General features: G+C 37.7%; 1 protein-coding gene across 6 annotated transcripts in view; it reads left to right on the top strand.

Moving 5' to 3' along the window:
* The first annotated feature begins 1,936 nt into the window (after positions 1-1,936).
* rock2a (rho-associated, coiled-coil containing protein kinase 2a) overlaps positions 1,937-26,809 on the top strand; it is a 234,846-nt gene continuing 209,973 nt past the window's right edge. For 5 of the 6 annotated variants that reach the window (XM_051924915.1, XM_051924912.1, XM_051924917.1 and 2 more), the window contains exon 1: positions 1,937-3,052. In XM_051924915.1, coding sequence (XP_051780875.1) covers positions 2,954-3,052 — 99 coding nt within the window. In that variant the 5' untranslated portion in view covers positions 1,937-2,953. The remainder of the gene's footprint in view (positions 3,053-26,809) is intronic. The other variant, XM_051924916.1, reaches the window with a different exon arrangement.

Consider the following 26,809-nt stretch of genomic DNA (forward strand, 5'->3'; position numbering starts at 1 on the left):
GATCACTGCTCAGATGCAAGTCAAGGCATCATCAGACCCAGCTGGATCACCCAGAGGGGTGCGTATAAATCATTACATGTCTTATGAAATCTCTGAAATATGGTGGTGTACACTAATTCAGACTTTTTTTTACAATATTGATGCATTATCTTAACATTACTGATGTTAGTGTAGCTTTTAAAGGCATGGTGGCACAGTGGACAAAACTGCTACTTTACCTGCATCAAGGTAGGTTTGCTTCCCAAACACCTGTATGCAAGGTTGGTTTAGCATTGTAGTTTCACCTCATGTGAGTGAGTGTGTGCATGAATGAGCCCCTTGACAAACTGGTTGGCCTAAGGTTAGGGTTAGTGTGGGGGTGCTCCATGGGTTTGGTGCTGGGCCCTCTCCTTATATACATCTTCACTGGATACTATATCTAGTCACATGGTTTCTCATATCAGTGCTATGGTGATGATGCACAGCTATACCTGAGGACCAGAGGACCACACAGTATCACCTAGAATCTCAGCATGTCTCACTGATTTTGCAACCTGGAGGAAAAAACACTATTTCCATCTCAACTTGGCAAAGACGGACCTTCTTGTTATCCCAGCTACCCATATGTTTGGCATCCTTTCTTCTGTTTAGGTTGGTTCATTATCGCTGACACTTGTCAAGTTGATATACAATCTCGGGGTGGTGATTGATGACCAGCTGTCCTTTAAGGTCCATGCTGCTACGGTCTCTTGGTCTTGCAGATTCACTCTACAACAACAACAAAATGTATTTATATACCCTCTCAATATTTCCAAGATCAGACCGTATCTAACACAATACACAGCACAGCTCCTGGTCCAAGTTTTGGTCTTGTCATGTCTGGACTACTACAACTCTCTGCTGGATTGGTCACATGTGCCACCATTCTGCTACAGATGATTCAAAATGCAGCAGCACATGAGTAACTGGTGTTCAATCAGCCAAAGCAGGCACATGTCACTCCTTTCTTCAGATCACTACAATGACCCCCTGAAGCGGCACAGATAAAGTTTAAATCCTAACCTAAACAGTAGTTCATGAGTCAGTATCTATGCATATGGTGACATTTTTGAAGTCATATGTACCTTTGTGATCACTCAGGTGTACTGATGAGTAACATATGGTGATGCCACCACTATTTGGTATGGTGGAACAAACTACCCACTTCCATTCAGAATTCTGACTCCTTCAATGTGTGTAAGAAGTGTTTGAAGACTCACTTATTATGTCAATTTCTGATTTTACTATCTAGAAATTGTAACTAGTTTTTTTCTTCTGTGCTCTTCACTTGTGATGTTCAATTTTGTAACTTTGTCATGTAACACATGTCCTCAAGCAGTCCCCCAGGTTGACATTACTCAATGTTTGGATAAAAGTGTCTGCTAAGTAAATCGATGTAAATGTCTATCTTGTGATTGATTGGTTCAGTGCATAGGCATTGGCTCTCCGTGACATTGAGTGTTATGGTGCAAACTATTAAGACATGTAGTTGAAGCAAAATCCTTGACAACCTTTAAAAAGTATCTGGATGAGATATTGGTACAGCTTAGCTGTTAGCTAAACAAACAAGCCTAATGTACTGAATTGTCTTCTCTTGTTTGTCAAATTTCTTATGTTCTTAACAGGTAAGAAGTTAGAATACGGGTGGATGGATTCATCACGACTTTATTCTTTTTTATCTGTAGCTACTCACGATTCCAATTTTCTAATAATGAAAGGTCTTCAAAAATATCACCTTCATTGTGCATTGCGATGCATCCGTGATTATATGTTCGTACAGCGCCAGAGGTAAACGCACCCAGTTGTTTAGGTGTGTGCGCAATCACTATCTGTTCACATAGCGCAATACAAGCCAAACAGCTAAATTCCTTCTTTTTTTATTCCTTGTATGAGTAGGCGAGCGGTGCGCAAGTCAAACGAGGCGCAGCTAACGCAACCGGCGTCAGCCTTCCAGCTCCAAGCTCAGCGCGGGTAAAGTTGAGCACATGAAGAATGCGCCTGGAATCCGCCAACTGGAGTGAATGCCTTTGCTCCAACGTCGCTTCGCCTCCGCTTTCTTCGTGGAAAGAAGAGGCTTGTGGGTAAAGGAGGCCGACTGCATATTGATGTCACACGACACGGGTTGGAGGAGGCAGAGCATACAGCGGCTGACATCACGTAGATACAAATTGCACTGAAAAGTTGGGAGGAAAAAGGAGCGCAGGAGAGGTCGGGCTTTTTTGGTACATAGGCGCATCCACCAGCAGCGGAAAATAATCTGTCTCTTTTTTATTGTTTTTAGGAGCTCGCGCACTTATCGCTTTTTTTCTCTCCGTCATTGTCCCTTCCGTATTCCCTTCTGTATGTTTATATTTTTACTTTAAAAGGAAGCAGAATGGGATTTGCCATGCGCATCAGAAAGGAAGAAATTTGAAAATTGACTGCACAGGCTCAAAGTTCCAGTCCACCCAAAGTCGGAAAACGAAGTAAACGCCCAGTCGCCCGCGGGAGGGGTTGGGAAAGAAAACAAAACAACAAAAAAGGAGATCTAATGAAAGCTTTGCTGCCGTGCCGGCGAAAACACTTTTGGGCAACTTTTCAAAAGAAGGGAAGGCAAAAGGGGAAAATATGTTAGAGGAGCCGGCATTATCTGTGTGTGCCTTCAGGGGTTCCCCCTAGGCGCGGTGTGGATCTTGGACGATTTTTTCCATCAGTTTGCCTTTTTTTTGAATTCGTGTTTTTTCAACTAATTGCCTGCACTTCCCAAGAACTTGTGCCTTTGCGCCTGATTTTTTTTTTTCGGGCCTAGCGGCGCGGGATATATGATCGAAAGGAAGGCTTGAACCACCGAATGAATGCAAAGAGGCTTCCATTTTTAGGAGAGCCCGGGGATAGATAAGTAGTGCTGTTGTATATGCCTAAGAAGAAAGGGACTCGATAAAGGAATTAAGTAAAAATGTCCGCTGGGATGGCGAGACATACAGAAAACTCTCTGAGTAAACTGGAAGCCATGATCAAGGACCCCAAGTGTGCGGTCAACTTGCACAGTATGTTGGTAAGTTAAGCTACGTGATTTTTTTTTTACTGCCACTTAACATTTGTGTGAGAAAGGGCGTTTTTCATTTTCATCCCTCCCGCCAGTTCTTTTCTTGATGTACGGTGGATCAGCTGCAATTGGATACATTCGAACGCTCGTGTTGGCATCGTTTCTGCACCGCCTTGGTTATACGCGTGATCTGTGTGAGACTATTTGTGGAATAGACCTGGCATGCGGACGTATATTGATGGAATGAAGTAAATCAAGAGAGCACTTTGCGTCACTATTGTGAGAGTCAAAAAGATCTTAGCAGTTTTGGAAATTGTACCCACATGGACAGAGTGCTTTTGGCGAGAGTGGTCGAAAGGAATGTGTTGTGCACGAAAATCTTATGATTCCACTGTAAAATAATTATCTTCCAGGTCTTGTGATCTGTAATACATTAACATACTGTATATAGTACGTGCAGAAACAATAAAATGTATATATATTTTTCAGCTCAGGTATAGTGTTAGTAGTTGCTTGCTTCTGGGAGAACGTTGGCAACGTTAAACACAATTCCATCCTACTGTAGGTGTGATTGGAAGAAACGTCGACAGTCAGGAAAAATCCCAAGCATTTTTTAACGTGAGCAGTGGGTATTAGTTCAGTAGTCGCCGGAAAAGTTTCATGGTTGAAAGACTGGCTTGTGAAGCGGAGTGGTGTGTACGATTGGACAATTTCCTGGCTTTCTTCAGTTAGCGCAGAAATCCGCTCCGCCCCGACTTGCGCACAGGATTGACTTGTATCAATATTATGTCAAAATACAAATTATGAAGCAAATTAGTAATAGGGTCAAAATAAATATTCATATCTTTTCACAAATGCATGTTGCTTAAGGTATTGGAAAGTTTCTTGTATTTCTGAGGGTCAAACTCTTAGGCAGTGGTACTGTACTAACCTTTATACAGTATGTGCTCGTATGTCATTTTCGACCGTATTATTCAGTTCACGTTATTGAAGAAAGTTAACACTTAGGTGTGTACTGGTTTGGTAGTACGGTACTAACAACCATCAATACATTCATTTCAACAGCCACTGCATCCTTTTAACATAGAGGGAACACTCGGCCTATCATGCTAGCAGTTCAAAACCGAAAACGCCGCTAAATATTAGAAACTGGCCAACCGCAAGACATCTCTGCTGGCACTGGTCAGCCTGAGAATAAAAATGAACCCGACAGCTCGTCTTTGCGTAGTGGCCGGAACGTGGAGCTCTAAAAGCAATCTTGAAACCAATGGGAAAGTGTGCACATCGACATTAATGCATAATATACTGTATAATGTATCTTACAGGTTTTAGCTTTTTTACATTTTTTGTTACAAATGAACCGTATCCTCAATAGTAGTATTGATGAAAACGTCTGATTTACTGACAAAAACATCTGATAATTTTTTAATATTGGAGGATGAACAGAAGGTACCTGGTGGCACAGTGGTTAGAGATGCTGCCTCAGAACATCAGAATCCTGTGTACGATTTCCAGGCTTGTGCCTGTCTGCCTATTTTTTTTAGGAAAATTGATGACTTTGTAATTGCCTATTAGGAAAGAATGTGGATATTTACATACATGACCCTTTTGGTGCACGGGACCCTTTCCATGATTGGTACATCACTTGCAGCCAGTACTACAAGGGTAGGTTCAGACCCTCTCTGCCACTGATGTGGATTAAGTGGGTTTGAAAATTACTAAGCTAAAAATATTACAATACAGTTAGACAAGTGCCATCTTGGATAATTTATAGACGGATATGAGAGAGAATGTCATCCACTGTATAGTTATGGAGGAAATGTTGCCTGCTTTAGTGTATTTTTAACGGATGATTTTTTTTTTTTGTAACCTGGCTATTGCTCTTGATTCCTTAGTTCAAAAATATTAACATAAAGTCCAGAGTAGCTTCTAGTTATTTTCAACAAGAGTCTAGAAACTGTATTATGCACTTTTATTTTTTTAAGTTTGAAACTAGTGTTTGGTACATATGTCGACAGATCCCTGAAATGAACATGATTAAGTCTAGTGGAATTACAATGATGACAGGCTTATTTTTGTGGTCCATAGTATGCAGTGTAGCCTGAGGCACTAAGTGTGTGTGTGTGTTTTTTTTTTTTGTTTTTTTTTTTTTTTTTGGGGCAGGAGCCAGGTTTTGTTGGTAAAGTAAATTAGCTGTCTAGTATCACAGTATCATGTTTTTTCACACATGTGAAGGTCTTGCTGGACCTAGGTAGAAAATTCTGTTTGGTTTCTATTTTTCTGTAAACATTGACCTTTTTCAAATTTTTTTTTTAGTATCGTGCATTTAATATGTTAGTTGTTTTCACAAAGAAATCGAGGAAGGATGAACAGTTTCTGCTGTCGTAATATTTAGGCGTGCTGGGTTATGAAAGTGTGCATTTTGCAATCTTTCCAAAGCATTTCACTTATTTGTTTCAGGGCTGCATTCTTAGTGTAAATATTATCTTTGTCCATACAAACTTTAAATGTGCATGGAAACAAACTACATACATTTTTCTCATGTAACTAGATTTTGTATATCTACCTGTAATAAATAACTCGTGAAGACTGATGACATTGGTGTCAACCTTGCAGCCAAAGCAGTTAAGATGGGTATGTAGGGAAGGATGGTATGACCAAAACTAACTACCACATTAAAAAAATAATTTGGATGGTAATGATTGTCACAATGATAGAATTATTACATTTGGGAGATGATATTCAATTACAATGCAAGTGAATCCATAAAGAATTTGAAGGTTCAACCAAGACTTGAATTTAATTATGGAGAAGTATATAAATATGTACTTGAATAATAAAAAAAAAAAGTTGAAACAGTGCTGTAATATCCAAATGTTTATATTTTTACTCTTGACAGTATTTAACTTTAATTTTATGTACATAACCTGCATGTTTTTTAGTAAAACCGTTTAAAAAAAAAACCTAGAAAATCTAGAACTTGGTAAATGATAGGTTTTGAACAAAAAACACTTGATGAGATGTGCGTTTTTAAATTTTCTTTGGCTACACATTATGGTTTTAGTCACTGAGAGCTAATACAGCAGCCCGTAAGGATGCTTCACTCTAGAGCTGTCAGATTGAATGTCGCTATTTGAATATAATTCAAGTTTATTGTAGGGATGCTGCAGTAAGGTTTTTAAGGCCAATACAGATCACAGATTTCATGTTACTCGATTGGCTGATTCCAATACCGATTCTGATTTAAAAATCCCTTTAAATTTTTTTTCACACTAATCTCCTGCATAACCAGACAAATAGAAGTCTTATGTCCTATATTAAAGTCTATTTTTATAATTATACTGTAGACCAGTGTGTCCCAAACTTGGCCCTGGATACCAACTGTGGCTGTAGGTTTTTGTCCCAACCAGAGTTTATAATCCGTGACAATATCTGATAATACTGATCTCATTTAATTAGCTGGGATTGTTTTTCTTATTCTACATTCAGAAAATCAGCAGCAGCATGATTTTTACATTTATAAGACATTTAGAAAAATTTTTGCTTTACTTATATATTTAATGCTTAACTCTCTTTTGATTTCATTATATTTTGCCCTTTCTCTGTGCAGTTTCCCCCTTAGTTGTATCTTATTAATGACAATTTAAAACGAGCAGAGCAAACACCCAGGCTAACATCACTGAATAATCAAAGGCTGAAACTACTTTAGGGTCACTAATTAGTAAATAATGGATTAATTAAACAATTAGAACACCTGGAAAAGTAGAATGAAAATCAAGATGAAAATATTTTTAAAAAGAAAAAAAAATACATTATTCCCATATGACTGCTTGGTAAATGTTTTGTATTTTTTTTAACCAAACTTAATTTTCTAATTTCTGTATTGTTCCCTAATACAGAACTTGGGAAATAACAGATCACTTAATTAGCCCAGAAGTCCAATTAAAAAGAGAAGCTGGTTGGAACAAAAACCTGCAGCCACAGCGGGTCCAAAGGACTGAGTTTGGGAAGTACTGCTATAGACAACATATGTTAACTGTTCATTTTTTATTAATAAACAATAATAACAAATTCTGTAGGCTTATTGTTCAGAAGGCAAATGTTGACATTCGATTGTAAAAGAGTGGTTGTTTTGCTTGTGCTAATTTTGGCATTGAGTTACTAGACCCACTATGCAAAGCTGCAGTATTTTACAGACCTGTTTTTGCACTTCCATGTTTAGCCTTTTGGTAATTCTGAATGGCTGTTTTGTTGTCTTCTTTACTTACAGCCAGACTGCTTCACTTTTTTTCTTCTCTCCCACTACTGTGTTAAAGGAAGGAATAAAGCAGGCAGATATTGTGTGGACTCTTAATACTGTGGCATTGTGTAGGCCACACAGGGGCCACGTTTCCAGTGAAGTCCACCAGTGCTGACTGGCTTTTTTTTTTTCCTTCAAAATAAAAAAACAAGTCTGCCTTTGACTTGACTTAGCACAGAATTTTCACTCTGTCATGGTCTTGCTAATTATCTCATATATCCTCCTGGTCCTTGATAGGACAGTGGGCCTTAAAAGTAGCCATGAAAAGGAGCTTAAACCCTTATGTGATGTATGGGCTGGCAGTGCGGTTCGCTACATTGTTATTAAGCACTAGGCTGCTGTCCTGCATTATAAACATATTGTGACATATCTTGCTTGCTGCTGTAAGGACTGCCTTGAGGAATGGGAAGCAGGGTTGGGGTAGAGCCCAGGGAAAAGCAGTGTTTTTTTTTTTTTTTTTGGTGAGTGTAGAGGGATAGTGCTTTTGTTCCCAACAGGCTGTGTGGTTTAAGACTTGACCTGGCTGTCAGTACTGGATTGCAAACAAGACCGCAGTGCTGATGGCTTCCCTTTTATAGGGTATAGTTGGGATTGTGATGGCTCTTATATTTAAATTAAAAGTTGCCAAAGTACATTTGAAATATTTTTTGCTTTTGGTGTTTGTTCTTGCAATGTCTGCTGATGCAGCCATTAACATAATAATAAAATATAAAAAAGCACGTACAAACGTACGTGTAACATGAATATTTGCATATTTTTAGTTGGATTATTAAAACCTTACTTATTTTTTGGCTAATTTGACAGCCCTATTTCAGTCACATTGGAAGTTGTTCCTCCTTTATTGGAAACCCTTATTTCTGTAAAATCAGCTTGAAAAGAGTGTGGGTTATTTTTAAATATTGTGATTTTTTTTTTTTTAAAAACCCTTTAAAGTAACAAAAGGCAAAACAGATATGTTAGTTATTCTCAATTGTTGCTGATGAGAGGGAAGACCAAGTGTTGCTTGTTGCTGTGGTTGCTTAAAAAATTGGTGTATACAAGCATTAAAGAAAAGCTTGAGCAGTATATTTCTAGAACAGAGGTATTGGCAAATACTCAATGTGGGTTCAAATAAGGATCATAGTGTTTCATTAATATGCTGGAATCCTGTGATGATTCAGTCAGAGAGGTGCACCCGTATTATTTATTTTTAATTTTCAGGAGGCTTTTGAAAAGCTTCACATAAAAGATTACCCATCAAACTGAAATAAATGCAAATTCAGGGGATGGTCATTAAGTGGGTACAAAGTTGGCTCCAACACTGGAAGCAAATGGTAATAGTGAGGGGAACATTTTTAGAATTAGGTGATGTTAAAAGTGGAGTCCCTCTGAAGTCAGTGCTGCGGCTGCTACTCTTTTTAATATACAGAAACAATCTGGACAATAATGTAGTAAAGTGGTTAAGTTTGCAGGTGATACCAAACCAGGTGAAAGCGCAGATAATGTTACAGAGGGACTTAACAGGCTTGGGCAGAATTTAATATAAGTAAGTGTATTACACATAGGCAATAAAAATGTTCTGTTTGAATACACAGTGAGAGTTCTGAAATTTGAAAGTACCAGATTTGAGAAGGAATTAGGAGTCCTAGTGGATTCCTCACTATCTACATCCAGACAATGTACAGACGTGATCAAGAAAACAAATAGGATGTTAGCTTGCCTTAGTGCTGGGCGGTATGACCAAAATTCTATATCACGGTATTTTTCAGAATTATACCAGTTTCACAGTATTGGACGGTATTTTTTTTCCCCTGCATGAGTGGATGTTGACCACATTTTCCACTGCAATTACTGGCTAAGAATAACCTATTCCACTGTCATGAGAATTGTACATTGTACAAAAAAACATTTTAATATGCACACAAGTATTAATACAGATTTGCTTTGCCCCATAAAGTGATAGTTTTCAAGGGGGTGGCACTAATGAAGAGAAGGAATCACATTGCATGACAGATGCAGTCAAAATATAGAGCCTTTTTATTGAACAAAGTTTGCAAACAACTTAAACAAATTTTGACAACATATTTTCAACCATCCAAAGAGGCATTTAGGCTTAGTAAAATATCCAGAGGTGCTTGTCAAAGGTTGTATTGCACTGAACATGTCTTAGAAAAGGAATAAATAGTAAATATTTTTTGTAAACCAACTACACTTTGTTAATGTTAACAATCTCTGTCCACTGACACGTTAAGGTGACTTTTTAAACAACTTTACAATCATTAAAGTGCATTTTAGAACTTTTTTTTTTATCCGTATGCTGCTGCTGGAGTATGTGAATTTTTCTCTTGGGATTAATAAAGTATCTATCAATCATTTAAACTAATAAATAATAACAATAAAATAAATAGTGCAACTTCCAGTAATAAAACTATTACTTCCAAGACTTTAAGCCCAGATGAATTACACAGTATTTAACAAATTAAAATAAAATAAAATAAAACAAGTGCAACTTGGTGATGATATCTTTACCAACTGAACCATCATTAAGGCAAACTGCATTATACATAAATAATAAAACTGCAACTTGCATTTATAATGCTATTTGTGGTATAGCCCTACGGAAGCATATTAGGACCACGGTGAAGAAGAAAAAAATACGGACACAGTGAAGAAAAAAAAAAACCCCTATGTGTCGAGAATAAAGCCGACATGTTGACCTTTATTCTCGACATTTCTACTTTTTTCTCGCCATTTATGTCGAGATTAAACTTGACATTTCCACTTTATTCTCAGTTTATTTTGTCATTAAAGTAGAATGTCGTAAACTAAACTTCATCCTAAAATGTTTAATTTACTAGATTTTCTCAAACCCCGTCATAAGTTAATGTAGCACATTAAATGCTTTGTGTTAAGTGTTCCCTGACCCAAGAATAAAGTTGACATGTTGACTTTATTCTCGTAGTTTGCCATTAAAATAGAATGTCGTAAACTTCATTTTAACATCAATGTTTAATTTACTAGATTTTCGCAATCCCCGTCATAAGTAATATAGCACATTAAATACTTTGTGTTAATTGTTCCCCGACCCATGTTAATCGACACGCTACTTAAACTGACTTCCTCTTGCACTAAGAGGAGGCGCAGGCAGCGATCGCCGCACAGAATACATTCACTTCATGATATTCCTGCTCTCTGAAAATGTAGAATGCTAAGATAAATTTTCATGATGAAATGCATTAAAGCAGGTATTAAACATGCACGGTAGTGCTGCTCCCTTGCAGTAAGGGGTCCCCAGGTATACGTTCAGTGTAGAGAACTTTATGGCAGGTGTGACGAGGCTCCAAAAACGATGTATAAATGGGTATCGCACAGGTTTAACTTAAATATTGTGTAAATGTTGGGTTTGTGATCTGGTGGTCGGAGACACGAACACAGAATTCAATGGATGTTCTTCTGAGCGGGCTTTCTTTATTGCATGCGTGCCGTCTCTGATGTACCAAACCCCCAGTTCCTATCTTTCCTTTTTCTTTCTCCACACAACCAATCACCACTCGATAAACGTCTTTGTGAAAGTAAAAGTTATAAACTTAGACCACGTGGTGTTCAGAACTTTAAAAAAAATCTTCGTTATACATGTTTAACTATGCCATCCATTCAGGGTTGCACCCATCCAGCAAGCATTGTGTGTGAGGCGGGAGCAAATCCTGAACAGGGCGCCAGCATATCGCAGGGTGAATACGAGCAATACATACACTAGCAGGGTCAATATAGCAGAACAAAACCCCACATCCTACATGACTTTGAAAAAAACTGAAGCATGCCGAGTAAACCCACCAGAAAAACATGCAAATTCAAGGCAGGGAACACCCGGGACCCCCTTGCTGCAACGCAGCAGTGCACCCTCCATGCCACTGTACATGCTTTAATGCATTTCATCATGAAAATGATATCAAGTATTTATCTTAGCATTCTAAATGTTCAGGGAGCAGGAATATCATGAAATTAATGTATTCTGCGTGGTGATCGCTGCCTGCACCTCCTCTTAGTGCAGAGGAAGTCAGTTTAAGAAGCACGTAACGATTAACATGGCTCGGGGAACACTTAACACAAAGCATTTAATGTGCTACATAACCTACGAATGGGTTTGAGAAAATCTAGTAAATTAAATATTCATTTTAGGATAAAGCTAAGTTTACGATGTTCTACTTTAATGACAAATTACGAGAATAAAGTGAACATGTCGACTTTAATCTCGATATAAACGGCAAGAATAAAGTAGAAATGTCGAGAATAAAGTCGTCACACTATTACACAGTACCCAGGTACATTACACAGTATTGAGAAAAAAAAATAAAACAAGTACAACTTGGCTTGCAGTATTATCCAGTAGTATAGAAACAGTATTCACACATTTGAACATAATGGTCCACAACTGACCTTTTAAAACCAAGGTATCTCCAGACAACAGACACGGCTCCTTTTTTCGGCAAAAGTTCTTCTGTGTCATCATGTTCTTTATCGTCTGCTACAGCTTCAGTTTCAGAATGTTCTCTGTCCATTTTTACCGTTCAATACTCCGTTGCATGCATGTTTAGCGGTGCAGCAGTGAAAAAGGTCCCCCCTTAAACAGTTTCCCAGTGGGCCATGTTCCGAACGAGTGCGGGGGTTTCTCGACATTTGACTCCGGAGTTCAGTCAAACCTTTGGCCGACTGTTTGAGGAAGTCCCGGCCTTCCTCGTCACTGTCCACGGCTTGGCCGGTCGCCGATGGAAACGCCGCCGCCGTGGGAAGCGTGGAGGCACCAGGGCTCGGCTCCGAGCCTCCCGGATCCTCTCTAGGAACAACTCTCCTGGCTCCCAACATGAGTCAGTGCTCCCGAAATGCCTCTTGCCCTCGGATGCTCCGGTACACTTCCCTGCCTCGCTCCGTCACCGCCGCCGGGGAGTGAACTTTAACAACCTACGCCGCATCACGACAATGTCAGCCGCCACGGCTGGTGCGTCTTTGTTAACGTCGTCCCAGCCGGTTCGTTTTTCACATCCCCGGCTGGATTTATTTTGTGGAATGAATTCTAAGCTGCGTAAAGTGGATTTTAATGTTCTGCGTCCTGTACAGAGATTTACTTCACAGTCATTGGTTAAATTTGAACTATTTAACTCTCAATCTATCAGCAATAAATCCATACTGATTGAAGAACACATCAGGGAAAAAGGACTTGACTTCATGTGTCTGACAGAAACCTGGCACCAGTCAGAGGTTTACTCTGCCTTAAATGAAGCCTGTCCACTTGGCTACAGTTACTTGGAGGCAGCTCGCAGCACTGGGCGTGGTGGTGGAATAGCTGTTATCCACCGTCAGGACCTGGGGTTGTCCCCTATCTCGATACCTGCAATATCTTCCTGTGAGTGCCTTGCATTTAAATGTAAGCCCCCGTTTCCCCTGACTGTTCTCCTTATCTATCGACCTCCAAAACCCAATTCTGCCTTTATTCCGGAAATTACTGATCTTCTCACAACACTCTGTGCTACTTCTGCCAACATCATAATCTTAGGAGATATAAATATTCATGTTGACAATCCCACAGGTTATCTCACTGCTGATTTCCTTGAGCTGCTAGATTCTCTCAACCTACAACAACATGTTGATGTTCCCACACATTCTAGGGGTCACACTCTTGACTTGGTCATTTCAAACTGTGCCCCAATCAGGAATCTACAGGTATTTGATCTTGGTATTTCAGACCACAAAGTTGTGTCATTGGAACTGCCCTTTTTCTCCTCCCGTATCAAACCAAAACGATAGATCTACTTCAGAAATCTGAAGAATATCAATGTGGATGCCTTGGCCTTGGACCTTACATTTCTCTCCTCTGACTTTATCAGCTCCCTCTCTGTTGCTGACCTTGTGGATTTTTACAACCAGTCCCTGAGCAGTCTCCTGGACTTCCACGCCCCTTTAACATCTAGGTCCGTCTCATTCTCGTGCTCAGCACCTTGGTATACCTGTGAGCTGCGAAAAATGAAGGCGGCTGGGCGTGTCCTTGAGGGGCGGCTCAAGGCCTCTGGGCTGACTGTCCATAAACAGGCTTACAGAGAACACATGAGAGCGTATGCAGAAGCTCTGAAGCTTGCACGGTCCAAGTTTTATTCCACCATCATCAGAAATGGCTCCAGCAACCCTAAAAAACTTTTTTCAACCATAAATCATCTTGTCAAACCTCCTTTACCTGCCCATTCTGAGACCACTGATGACAGATGCAACATGTATATCAACTTTTTTAAACAAAAAGTTGATAATATCCGTTTACACCTCTCTACCAAGGATATCTTGCCCTTCCCAACTGTTGACTCATTGTCTGAGACCGTCCATCCTCTTTGCTCTTTCTCTGTTGCCACACGGGAAGAGGTGGAGGATGTCATCAGGAAAATGAAACCGTCTACTAGTTCCCTGGACCCTTTCCCCTCACCCTTGCTGAGGGCCAACATTTCTGCCATCTCTCCACTTATCACCAGGATAATAAATCAGTCCCTCCTGGCTGGCCATATTCCTTCTGCACTAAAAACTGCTGTCATCAGACCTCTACTGAAAAAATCCACCTTGGATCCTGAAGTTCTCTCCAATTATAGGCCCATCTCCAATCTTCCATTTCTCTCCAAAGTCCTGGAAAAAATAGTTGCAGCACAACTTCACGATCATCTCAAACTGAACAATCTGTTTGAAAAGTTTCAGTCTGGTTTTCGCCCTGGCCATAGCACTGAAACAGCCCTGGTCAGGGTCACCAATGATCTTCTGATGACGGCAGATACTGGTTCACCTTCACTACTTATCCTCCTTGACCTGACAGCTGCTTTTGACACAATAGACCATAACATCCTTCTTCACCGCCTGCAATACACTATTGGACTCTCAGGAATTGTTCTAAATTGGTTTACATCATACCTGACTGGCAGAACTGAGCATGTCGCCCTTGGCAGCGCAAAGTCCCACACCCACAACGTCGCCTGTGGTGTTCCACAGGGCTCTGTGCTGCGCCCTATCCTTTTTACTATCTACATGCTCCCCCTTGGAACTGTCATTGGCAGACATGGTTTATCGTTCCATTGCTATGCCGATGACACTCAGCTTTACCTCAGGACTACTCCCACCTCCTCTACTGCTCCTCTGCCAACATCTACATTGTCTACCTGCCTGGAGGAGATAGAGGCTTGGATGAGGCTCAATTTTCTTCAGTTGAACAGATCCAAAACAGAAGCCATCTTAGTTGGTACATCACATCATCTTCGCTCTTCTACCATCACCAGTATTACTTTCTCTGGCCAAAATATTCCTCTTTCCACATCTGTTACTAATTTGGGTGTTAGAATGGACTCCCAACTTACTTTTGACACCCACATCAAATATCTCTGTAAGTCATCTTTTTACCATCTCAAGAACATCGCCAAACTCCGCCCATTACTCACCCTGGCAGATGCAGAGAAGCTCGTCCATGCCTTTGTCTCTTCCAGGCTGGATTACTGTAATGCACTCCTCATTGGGATTCCTGGCAAGAGTATCCAGAGACTCCAGTATATTCAGAACAGCGCTGCCAGGATCCTGATGAGGGTGCGAAAGTATGATCACATCACCCCAATCCTGAAAACCCTTCACTGGCTCCCTGTTTCATTCAGAATAGAGTACAAGGTCTCCCTTCTTACCCATCAGTGCATTTATGGACATGCCCCTCTTTATCTACAGGAACTCCTTACCCCCCATAACTCCTTACGTTCCCTCCGCTCTGTACTCACTAACACTCTTCAAGTCCCCAGAACTAAGCTCAGCAGCATGGGTGACAGGGCGTTTTCATCGGTGGCGCCGAGGCTGTGGAATGCCCTCCCTGATTACCTGAGAGCCCCACAGTCGACTGAGGCCTTTAAGCGAAACCTAAAAACTCATCTTTTTAGAAAGTCATTTTGTTAAAGTATTTTATAGACTCTTCTGTTCTTTTTTTTATTTTATTATTCTATTTTTACTCTGTAGCACTTTGGGATTGCTAAAATATAAAGTGCAATATAAATAAAATTTATTATTATTATTATTATTTAAACCAGTGTTGTGGTATAAGAAAAATCCATATTATAACAAAAACAAAAAACGTTTTTTGGTGTGAACCAGTATACCGCCCAGCACTAGCTTGCATACAGTATCACAATGTGTAGGGTATAAATCAAGGGAGGTTATGCTTAAGTTATGTAATGCACTAGTGGCGAACAGCCTGTACATCAGTAAGCACCTTCTGTGGTGATACAACACCTAACCATGTCTGTACTTACTGAGACAGTTAAGGAAATTTGGTATGTTAATAAGGATCTTTAGCAATTTTTACAAGTGTACTATGGAGAGCATCCAGTGCTATTGCCGTCTGGTTTGGGTGTTGCTATGTGCAGAATCACATAGCTTTACAGCGGATGGTGAGAGCTGAACAACTGTTATCTCTGAGTAACATCTATCAGGATTTTTAAGGCTGATGACCTATAATAAATAAATACATTTTTTTCCCCTTTATCCCTTTAGAAAAACCTTTTACATTAAGCTTCTGCATAACCAGACACACAGAAGCCTTATGTTCTATATTAAAGTGAATTTTTATTGTTAAACATTAGACTACAGGGGTTAACTGTTCATTTTTTATTAACAAAATTAAATTTTGTAGGCTTATTTATTGTTCAGTGACCATAAAAAAACCAAAAACTTCCTTAAAATACATACAGATAAAATATGTACAACAATATTAATCCATAATGTATATTGCATTAAAGAAAATATAGGTTTTAATGATTAATTTCAGTAAAACATTTTTTTACTGTATTTTTACTAATAAGCACTAATAGTGCTATATAATAGTACTATATTTACTATATTTGGTTTTTTCAGAGTCAAAAGTAATTTATTCCAAGTTCATTTGCAGTTGCTACAAATCACGATGCCTTGTCAACACAAAACTCTAAAATTAGATCTGACTCATCATAAAATGGATTTGAATAAATGTCTACCAATAGGAATATAGGAGTTACTAATTAATTACTTACTCAAGCATGATGCCTTGAATTATTTTTGTACCATCTTCTTAAAAAAAAAAAAAAAAAAAAGTGATTCAGCATGTATTATAGAAAAAATGGTTCCGCATTGTTTCATAATGGCTTATGTATGTATAGCACATATTTTACCTTTTTGTTATCGTGTGCAAATGACATCTTGCAAAAAGCACCTAATGTGTAGTGTTGATTGGTATTGCAAGCTTACATTGTACGATGTGCATGCAGGAGGTCAATGGCACTGGCTTTTTTAAAAAAATGTAAGGCAGTGCTTTGATATATAGCGTAACAAAATTATTTAAGATTTTTTTTATTTCTTATGCAGTGCACAATTACTTTCATATTTCCCTGCAAGTTGTGCCTTAGAGTGGAAACAAATTATTGGCAGTACTCTGTTTAGTCAGCATCTTGTTCCTCCTTTTAATTTGTTATTATTTTTACATGAATGGGTAGTGGGGGCTCTTCCTTCGTGGGTGGTGTGTGTGTGTATATATATATATATATATATATAAAATATAATAATTTTGAAGTGGGGGCCCTCTTGAATCTACGAATGCCACAAATTCACTAATATTCAATCAAAGTTTAGGGTCCTCTTGAAGTTTAGAGCAATGCTGGTACTGGCCTACTTCAAGCACTGCCCGCCAGGCCAAACAAGCACCACCATGCCACCACATAACTTATACAGTGAGTTTTGGGTGCCAGATAAGGAATGTAAAATATAACACCACAAAGATAGGCTCCAGCTGCATTACGACCCTGCCCTGGATAAGTGGGATAGGGAAACAGCTGCAAAGTTTCAATATTTTTCATTCACCTTCTAAGTTGCATTGGCTAAGGGATCAGTCTCCCACAGTATGAGCTGACATTCCATCATGCAAATCAGTGGCTTCAGGAGAAACTTAGAAAAGGGCAAACCTGCCAAAGTCGCAGAAGAATTCCAACTTGTGCGGCCATAGTGAGCACATTTATTTTTAAGAATGGCGAGCTTCCTAAAAAGTGTAATGTAGAGAGAGAACATTTCACAGGCGTTCTTGTGAGGAGAGCAAGATTATTTTATTTAATAAAAAAAAAAAAAAAAAAAAAAAAATGGTTGGAGGATATTTCTGCAAATATTTGGTGCCAATCTGTAATTTGTATTTGCAATGATGATGTTTGCAGCAATGGGCAATATCCTTGATTTAGCCATAATGCCTTATAAGATCTGGGGTGGAAGGAGATTAAGACAGTTATTAAGTGTCACTGTGGCTTTTGTCTTATTTAGAATTATGGTACCAAAAGCATGACACTAGGACAAGTTTAATTCATAAAGGTTCTTGGTTTGTTATAACTTAAAGTCCACTGTGTATGTATTGTTTTGTAAAACGTTGTACTGTAGGTATCCATCATATCCGTCTTAGTCATAGAAATAAATGAAGATGTTGAGCTATTGGTGTTTTAGTAGAAAGCCAATAAAAGTTTTTTTCCATATATTATACATAAAAAAAATGGAACAAAGTGTTCAAGTCATAACAATTTCAGTCAAAGACAGATGAATGCCTTACTGTATTTTTAATTAAGTCCATATGTATTAGCAAAAGCAGGTTGAGATCTGCACATTGTTTTATTTTCTGCATATTTGCAGTAAAGTGTTTTTTGCTATTGAACACAGGTGTTATTTATGAAATGCCTACACTTTGAGGGAAGCTGATTCTCTTATCATTTTGCTTTCAAAAAGAATGGACACTATTGGCCAATGTAAGTTTTGTAGGCCAGCACTACTGAATTAAGAGCACAATGGTATGTGTTCAAGGACAGGACAGGACATGTTTAAATGTGGATAAATATGTATATATAAGTATAGTAATTTTAAGTTTTTACTATTACATTGATTTTTTTTTTAAATTGTGTGTGTTTATGTAATATATATTATTGTTGGAACATTTAGATCAATCTAGATGAGAACAGGCCATTCAGTCCAATAAAATTGCAAGTCCTATCCACTTATTTTTTCCAAAATAACATTGTCTAGTTTAGAAAGTCCCTAAAGTCTTACTGTCTACATGTGTCTGTTCTTCCAGTGAAGAAAAATTTCCTAATGTTTGTGTGAAATTTACCCTTAAGCTTCCAACTGTGTCTCTGTGTTCTTGATGAACTCATTTTAAAATAACAGTCTCGATCCACTGTACTAATTCACTGCATAATTTTGAACACTGTAATCATGTCTCCTCTTAATCTTCATTTGCTGAAAGTGAAAAAGCACAGCTCTTTTAATTTTCCTCGCAACTCATTTCTCGCAGTCCTGTGATCAACCTAGTCACTCTTCTCTGTAGTTTTTCTAGCACTGCAATGTCGTTTTTTGTAGCAAATAAATGTGATTTTTTTTTTTTTTTTTTTTTTTTTTAACTAATTGTACTTTTCTATATGTTTGTTTTAGATAATTGAAACAATTTATGTAATGGATCAATGACCATCAAATCCACAGAACCTTGTTAAAGAAATAAAAACGTTTCTACTCGACCATGTGAATTTTACCCATTTTTCTTTATAAAATTGCTAAGGTGTCCAAGCTGAGGATTCTCTGTCAACAAAAAATATCAACTCTCAACTGTATATTTCCATTGAATTCTAAATATGTTAACATTTTTTGTTTCTAAACTACTTCCTTTTGATATTGGCATTAGGTAATGTTTAGAGTGCAAGCACAGTCCTCACGTTCTAGATTTCATGTAGACTACTAGAGATGTCACAATACCAAAATGTAAAACGTCATTACAAAACCAAGAAAAGTTTTCAAATTTGATACAATTTTTTTTATTCCCAATGCAGTATATATGACACAATAAGATTTTATTTAAATAAATTGCATTACTGTATGCATAAAATGTTTAATCTTGTCATTGAATGCAAATGCTTAGCTCATTGTTTTGTAAAAGTTAAAAGTAAAGTTCTGTATACAATAAAAAGTAAACAAGCTTTAAGTCTGGTCAAGATGAAAAAAATACTGAGGTAGTAAAATTTAAGTTTTATAAATGTCATTAAATGTTAATTGAGTAAGTGGTGCAGTCTTTCGTAAACTGTATATTAACAACACTAAAACATTAAACATTCAAGTTAAAAAAAAACAAAAAGTTAATGTGCCCTTTTTTTTCGGGGCGGATGTAACATCGGGGTGTTCCTAGGGGCCCATGATGGCATGGGGCCTTTTCACTATTACTCCAGCCCCCCCTCTGCCATTGAGTAAACAAATGAAAACCTTGAATACTGATATTATATAATACTCAAAATTCATATTTTCCCCTCTGATTATCAGTTTCAGTTAAAAAAAAAAAAAAAAAAAAAAAAAATACTTTCCTGTAAAATTTAGTTTTTCAATGACCAGGAAAAGCAGGAATTCTCCTTTTTTACATTTGTCCGTATTTTAAGGCTTCCTGTGTATAATTGATCTTGTCAGTTTTACAATAATTAGTTCTTTCAGAACATGAGTGATTAGACTTTATATTGCTTACTCTGTGTATGAGTTCAGAAGTAAACAAATTCACCGAATTGATGTTACCTATAGTCAATACAATTTAAATAGTCTTACTTCTGACGTACTGAATGTGCTTTTATCATGTTTAACATTTTACGGGTTATAGTCATGAACATTATTTAAATGGGAGAGTCCAGTCAAAACTATTTGATTGGGATGGTGTTGAATTGAAATATAAAACAATCATATTTCAAATAAAAAATAATAATAATTTAAAGCACCAGGAATTTGTGACATTTGAAATTTAAATCAGTTTGACTCATCAATTAAATATTACTCTTTAGTAGCGAGGAGTGGAACCCAGTGGAGTTTGCTTTACAGTGAGTTTGGTGAAATCTTAGAAGTGCTTGGGAACTTCACTAAACTCCTCAAAATGTGTTGAAGTCAATGGGGAAGGATGAACTTTGAGTGAATTATAATATTCTCAAATGTCCCTGAGGTCTAAGGAAGCATCTGCCAAAAATGCTGGACCACTTATTGTAGCCAAAAAAAAAGATCATTTGCTGTGAGGCATCAGTGTTAACTACTGTACCACTGTGCCTCAGACAATAAAAGATGCAGACCAAACAATAACAAAATGCAACAAATTTTTTTTTTTTTTTTTTTTTTTTTTTAAAATTGGTGTGGATATCTTTCACTTTTTTCTTCCTTCAGCAACATAGAAACACCTTGTAAATGTTAATGTTTTGTTATTATTACTTAACAGTGTGTCATGTTTTCTGATTTGGGAATGGCTATTTAAAGGCATGTTTTCACTTGTAGCTGCACATAACAAGTTATGCACGCATAATTTATAACAGAGTAATATTATCAGTTTGGTCAGTTAATGTACCCCTCAAATGAAAATGCTGCAAGTTTTTATTGAATGCATGCGGAGTGTAAATCCAGCTGGATTGGGTCATGAGACCACATGTGCCCAAAGCAGATCATTTAGAAGTCTTACAGTATGTATGCGTGAAAGTTCTGCACATGTCTAATAAAACTGTGATGTTGTGCTGACGTTGCAAAACATCATAATGTGCTGGGGACAAAATATTTGCCTATACCAGCCAAATAGTGAATTTCCATGAAAATACTTGGTAAATACTGTAATGTCACTAGCAATAACAACATATTTCCTGCGCAAAACACTTTGGCAAAGTTTGTCTATTTAACACTACTGTTTAGTAAACTTTTAACTAGTAAATGAAACGGCTATCTTGGCTTGAAATTCGATATGGGGTTTTGTGTATCGCACGCAAGGCTAATAATTCCATCAAACTAAAATTATGAAAAATATCCTTCATCTACAATTGGCTAACTGTCTCTGTTACCACATCACCATCTAAATGCTAATTTGTAGTGAGTGTACTAGTGCAATAATGACTGCTGTGGCATCATCCAGGTTACATTGGTCACATTGGTCAGATTGGTGATGGCTGAAGTTAGGTATGCAACAATACCAATACTGGTATCATAAAGGTATGCCTATAACTAGGAGTGTGCGATATGTATCATCTATGATAATATCTTAATTGTTGTTTTAACAACGTGCAAGCTGAAATTATCGAGTATGTCTCTCACTTTGCAAAAAACAATCAACAACATGCTTTGAGAATTTACGCATTCACTGTGTCATGTAATTTAACAGGATAGACTATTGCACATGCATGCACAGTCAGTGCACCACAAGTGAAGCTAGTGTAGCTGTCTAAAACTGAGTGAGCAAACTGCGCCAGGGGATAAACCGCTTCAGAGGGTATTGGTTGTTGATTCGATCCCGTGACGGTTGGAGGATACGTACTGTAAGAAAACATTAGTAAAAGATTGGTGTTTGGAGAAGGAACTGGTCTTGTGTATTCTTTGGTCTCCGACACAACAATTTGGCTTAATTCTTCACTTATTGATAGTACAGGCACTGACATTCTGTTGGTCTCTCCATACTCTGCACAAAAATTCCCTGTGATTTGTAATGGACTTGGCTGTAAGTTCTTTTTCACACACCAGTCATTGATTAATTCCTCTGTTTCCTTTTGTTATCCAGGCACAAAGTGGGGGATGTGCTTGCAGAATTGAAGCAGGTGTTGGGAGGCTGGCATAAATGAACCCATGGATGCATCTCCGTGGGTCTCAAATCTAGTCATTGCAAAAAAGAAAGCTGGTGGGTTTCGTGTCTGTGTGAACCTTCGAGCTGTGGTCCCAGATAAATATCTGTTGCCGGCTACGGAGGAACTTACTACAGTTTTCTACATTTTTACAGTGTTTTCAAAGCTTGATTTATGTCAAGGCTACTTGCATGTACATTCATATCCCAACAGCAGGAACTTAACTAATTTTGTGTCCCACATGGCCGTTTTCCATTTTACGTGGATGCCTTTTGGACTCTCTTCAGTGCCTAGCTGTTTTCAAAAAATCATGCATACCTTCTTGCAAAACATCACTTGTGTTGTAGTGTACCTGGATGACACAGTAGTTCATGACTTACTGTAGATGCTGCAACTCATGATATATTCCTCAATATAGTGTTAGCTGCTCTGGTCCATTATGGCCTCACTGTGAATGCAGAAAAGTGCATTTTTTGCTGCCTCAGAGGTTGACTTTGTTGGTTTTCACCTGTCAGCACATGGAATTTCACCACTGTAGTCAAATGTAGATGCTATACACAATATGCCTGAACCATCCAAAGCACCTGAATTAGTCTAATTCCTGGAAATTATGACAATACTACCTCTGCTTTTTGCCCAATTGCTCATTAACAACTGCGCCACTATGATGACTGCTGCAGAAAGATACACCGTAGGGCTGGTCCCCTTCATGCCGCCAAGAAGTTAAGAAGCAGCTCACATGATACCCCCCTCCCACCCCGGCCTGGCATACTTTAATATCAGCAGCACCAACTCTGCGACTTGTGATGCCTTGTCTTCCACTGTTGGTGCTGTGCTGTCACAAATGCAAGATAGACATGAACATCCTCTTTCTTTTGCTTCTTGTGCGTTGACACCCACATAGCAAAGGTATTCAGTTGTGGTGCGGAAAGCCTTAGCTTGTGTTTGGGCCTGTGAGCATTGGTATGTTTTTGTTTGTATGGCAGACAATTCACATTCTGTACTGACCATCAGGCTCTTACAACTTTGCTAACCACCAGTGGCACTGGCCACCGTCCTTTGCGAATTTGTAAATGGGAAGATTGTTTGCACTGCTACAATTTTGCTATCCAGTTTACTCCAAGAAGAGAAAATGCACTAGAAGAGAATATTGATATTAGAATCCCAGAAGCTTACAATTTTATTTCGTTGTCCCTGACCTCAGTTTTAGTCATGGATTCTTGAATAAAATTAATTTAAAAAAATCTTTAAAATGACATGTTGATGTTAATGTCCATGTGCAAGGAGAAGTAACTTCCACCATAGACATTGCGATGTCTGTTTGCTCAACAAGATGCCAAGAAGAAATGGTTGAGCTGTGTTTGTATGTCTGCTTTTATCCCTTCAATGCTAACTTTTACAAGTACCATAAATTTACACAGGATGTTACAGACTCACATCAAATGTATGTTTTTATTATATGATGATGATGATAATAGCAGCTTACTACTCAAATTGCTAAATGCGGGGGATGATGCGAGATTCAAACCTATTATCTTGAGGTTGCTAAGCAGTAGCTTTTCCACTACGTCATCTGTATAGCTCTGAGACAGAGCAGCATTACCACTGTCACAATTGGTTGAAAATGAAACGTGCAAACACACACGTATGCAAATGTCTTACTTTCTACTGACTGATAGCTGGGCTTCAGCAACATGTCAATTGAGCAATTTATTTTCCTTCATTTTTATTGTTAAATAAAACCATATTTCTTTTGTTGCACCTTTTGTGAAACTTATTGGATATTTGAGCTTCAGTCTTCACACATCCTACACTTCACGTCAACATTGTCGTTATTACTATAACATGAACACATTTTCTGTTTCTTGCCTCACATTCTTGCCTTAACATTTCTTGCCTCACATTTCCTCTGTCATTCTATATTTGCACAGATCATTGTAGACATGGAACACACATGAAATGTTGGTATTTCAAATCAAAGTATTTTGTTACCTATATAATTCCTTACACATGCATCACCAGATAAACACTTCAACATTGACTTCAGCAGTGAGAATTGCAGCAAGGTGATGCCTTCATCTGATTGAATGGGGGGGCGGGGGTGTAGCAGGCTGTCTTCTGCTAATCTACACATTTGCAAAGCAAAACTTGGTGTATGTCAGGAAAATTTAAGGAGGTCAGGGACAGCAAAAAAATTGTAAGCTTTCAGGGATTCTAGAGTTAATATGGAAACATTTAGTTATCTTTTAAGCTTTTTGTAATTGCAGTGTTTGTTTCAGACACGATAAACGCCCAGTTGTCACTTTGTGTTGTAATCAATGAAATGAAACACTCAAGGGTCACTTAACATATATTCTAACTTTGGCTGATCATATTACAAGTACATTTGTTTTTTTATAGACATGAGTATATTACTTTGCAAAACACTATATCACATGCGTCTGTTTTCTGAAAGATCAGGTCAGAATCAAATCCATGTTGTGCTTCATCATTACTTGATAATGCGTGGCATTATTGGTGTAGAGTTTTGTTATTTATCGTAACACTGCAAACATGCACCAAACATAAAAGTTGCATGTTGGTTTTATTGGTATGTGTGTCTGCATCAGTTTTGACAACTCTGCATTCAAATTGATTATTTTACTGGAGAAATGCTATTTTTGCTTTTTCTAAGAACGATCACAAATTTCTATCCCAATTCATTGTTTAAAATTGAGTATATGGGAAAATTAAAAGATTAATTCAGTGGAATATATTTCATTCTCACCTATATATAGATATACAGTTTCAAAAGAGTATCTATCTATCTATCTGTGTTGGCAATCGATTTTCACGAATTGTGTCCTGATTCCTTACCATGACTGTGTAAACTAAATTTGAAGAATATATTATAAATTAGTTCTCTGGGTGGCTAATTTAAAAAAAAAAAAAAAAAAAACAAAAAAAAAAAACTGGCATGCATATCCTGTTATCGATATAAGGATTGGTTCTTTTCAAACATCAGAGAGATGGTGTTGCAGGAATTGTGTGACCTAGAGGCATCTAGACGGGATTATCTGGCACCATCTGCCAAAAGTCCCTGAAAGGACCAATCGAGTATGAATATGCAGCAGCATCATTGAGCTGTGTTCCAGAAGCTGCTGCCGTACAGCTGGAAACATGCCTGAGAGAGACCACAGTATCTTGATCAGACCGCTTAAGTACTGGTCAGTTAACAAAGTGCTGTTCACCACTTTGTGTCAGATATCAAGGAAGTACCTTTCAGCCTCAGACAGTATTGTAGATAGTGAGAGATTATTTAGTGCACTGTAACATATTGTTAATAAACAGAAACAAGCTTACAGGTGAACATACAGAGATGCTTTTGTTCATCTAAAGGAATCTTCCACTTTTATGGTGTTGTAATTTATTCTATACAATGTACCCTGCTTTGAGATATTTGTTCAATTTTGATCTATGAGTCTTATATTTGATGGTAACGGTGAAGTAGATAGTTGATGGACATAATAAACCAATACTAACATCCACTGTTCAGTCTCCTTACAATGGAATCGGTATCGGTGAATACTAAAAAAACAAGTATCAATAGTGGTACTCGGAAAACAAGCACCGGTAGTGGTATTTGGAAAAGAGCACTGGTGTTACCTGTTCATTTTCAGGATAAAAATCCCCTTAAACATACTTTTTTTTTTTTTTTTTTTTTTAACTAATATTACATGTACAACTATTATGTATCCATAATAAACATGCTATCAGATCTTATGCGTTAATTGCAAGCCACAACTCATCTTGATGTTCATCAAGATGACACAAGGCTAACATGCTTGGCACATTTATATGTAAAATAGACTCAATTGGGTCATATGGCTAATAAGCTTATTGTTTATTAAGTGGTGAGGTCAAATCCTTCTTTATCTGCTCTTTCTCATTAAAAATATGCTTTTACTAAACATAAGCTTGTACTGTCCACACTTGGAAAAGGAGTGTCCATTTTAGTTTCAGTACAAAATGAAAAGGCCTCAACACATTTTATTTTCTACAGAAGACATGCCTTTTTTTTTTTTTTTTTTTTTTAAACACTACCGATTCTCTCTCTATGCATGTTTATTACTCCACTTTCTTGAATTTAAAAAAACAATAATCCTGCCTTTATTCTCTATAAAATGTCTGGATGCCAGCTCTGTTTACAGGAAGTTTGGCAACAGTAATAATATGTGTAATTGCTGTAATGCTTTGTGTAAAGGAGCACTACAAAAAATTACTTTAAATCTTAGAGAAGCAGGTACTGAATAAATCATCTAATTTATCGATCAAGTAATCTGGGGTGAAAATCTGTCAGCAGCTGATCGATCAAAGCATCACTATACAGTACGTTTCTTGTATGAAAATTACAGTACAACAACTATATGAATTAAGAAGCCAGAATCACAGTATGAATTGTATCCTGGAATAAGTGTATTATCTTATGCCTAGTACAGATATAATAATGTTTGGATTTTTATTTTTAGCATTGAGTTAAGTATTTTTCAGTTACTGGAGAGAAATTGTCAGAGAGTAAATTTAGAATGTGCACATGGTAAGTTAAATCCGGTAGTTTATGGCGACAACATTCTTTATAAGCCTCATGCTGAAATGCCCCCAAAATTATATCATCCAACCTTCTTTTTGTCATACTGGGGGAATGCCTATGTCTATAACACACTAAAATACAAGCCATGAGTTGTATTTTGATATTTATGAATGCCAGTACTGGTTTACTTAAATGATACTTGGCAAACGCCTTGAAGAATATACCAGTATTTGAAAACTATTCTCACTGTA

This window comes from Erpetoichthys calabaricus, chromosome 3 (genome assembly GCF_900747795.2).
Source record: "Erpetoichthys calabaricus chromosome 3, fErpCal1.3, whole genome shotgun sequence".
Taxonomy (NCBI): Eukaryota; Metazoa; Chordata; class Cladistia; order Polypteriformes; family Polypteridae; genus Erpetoichthys; species Erpetoichthys calabaricus.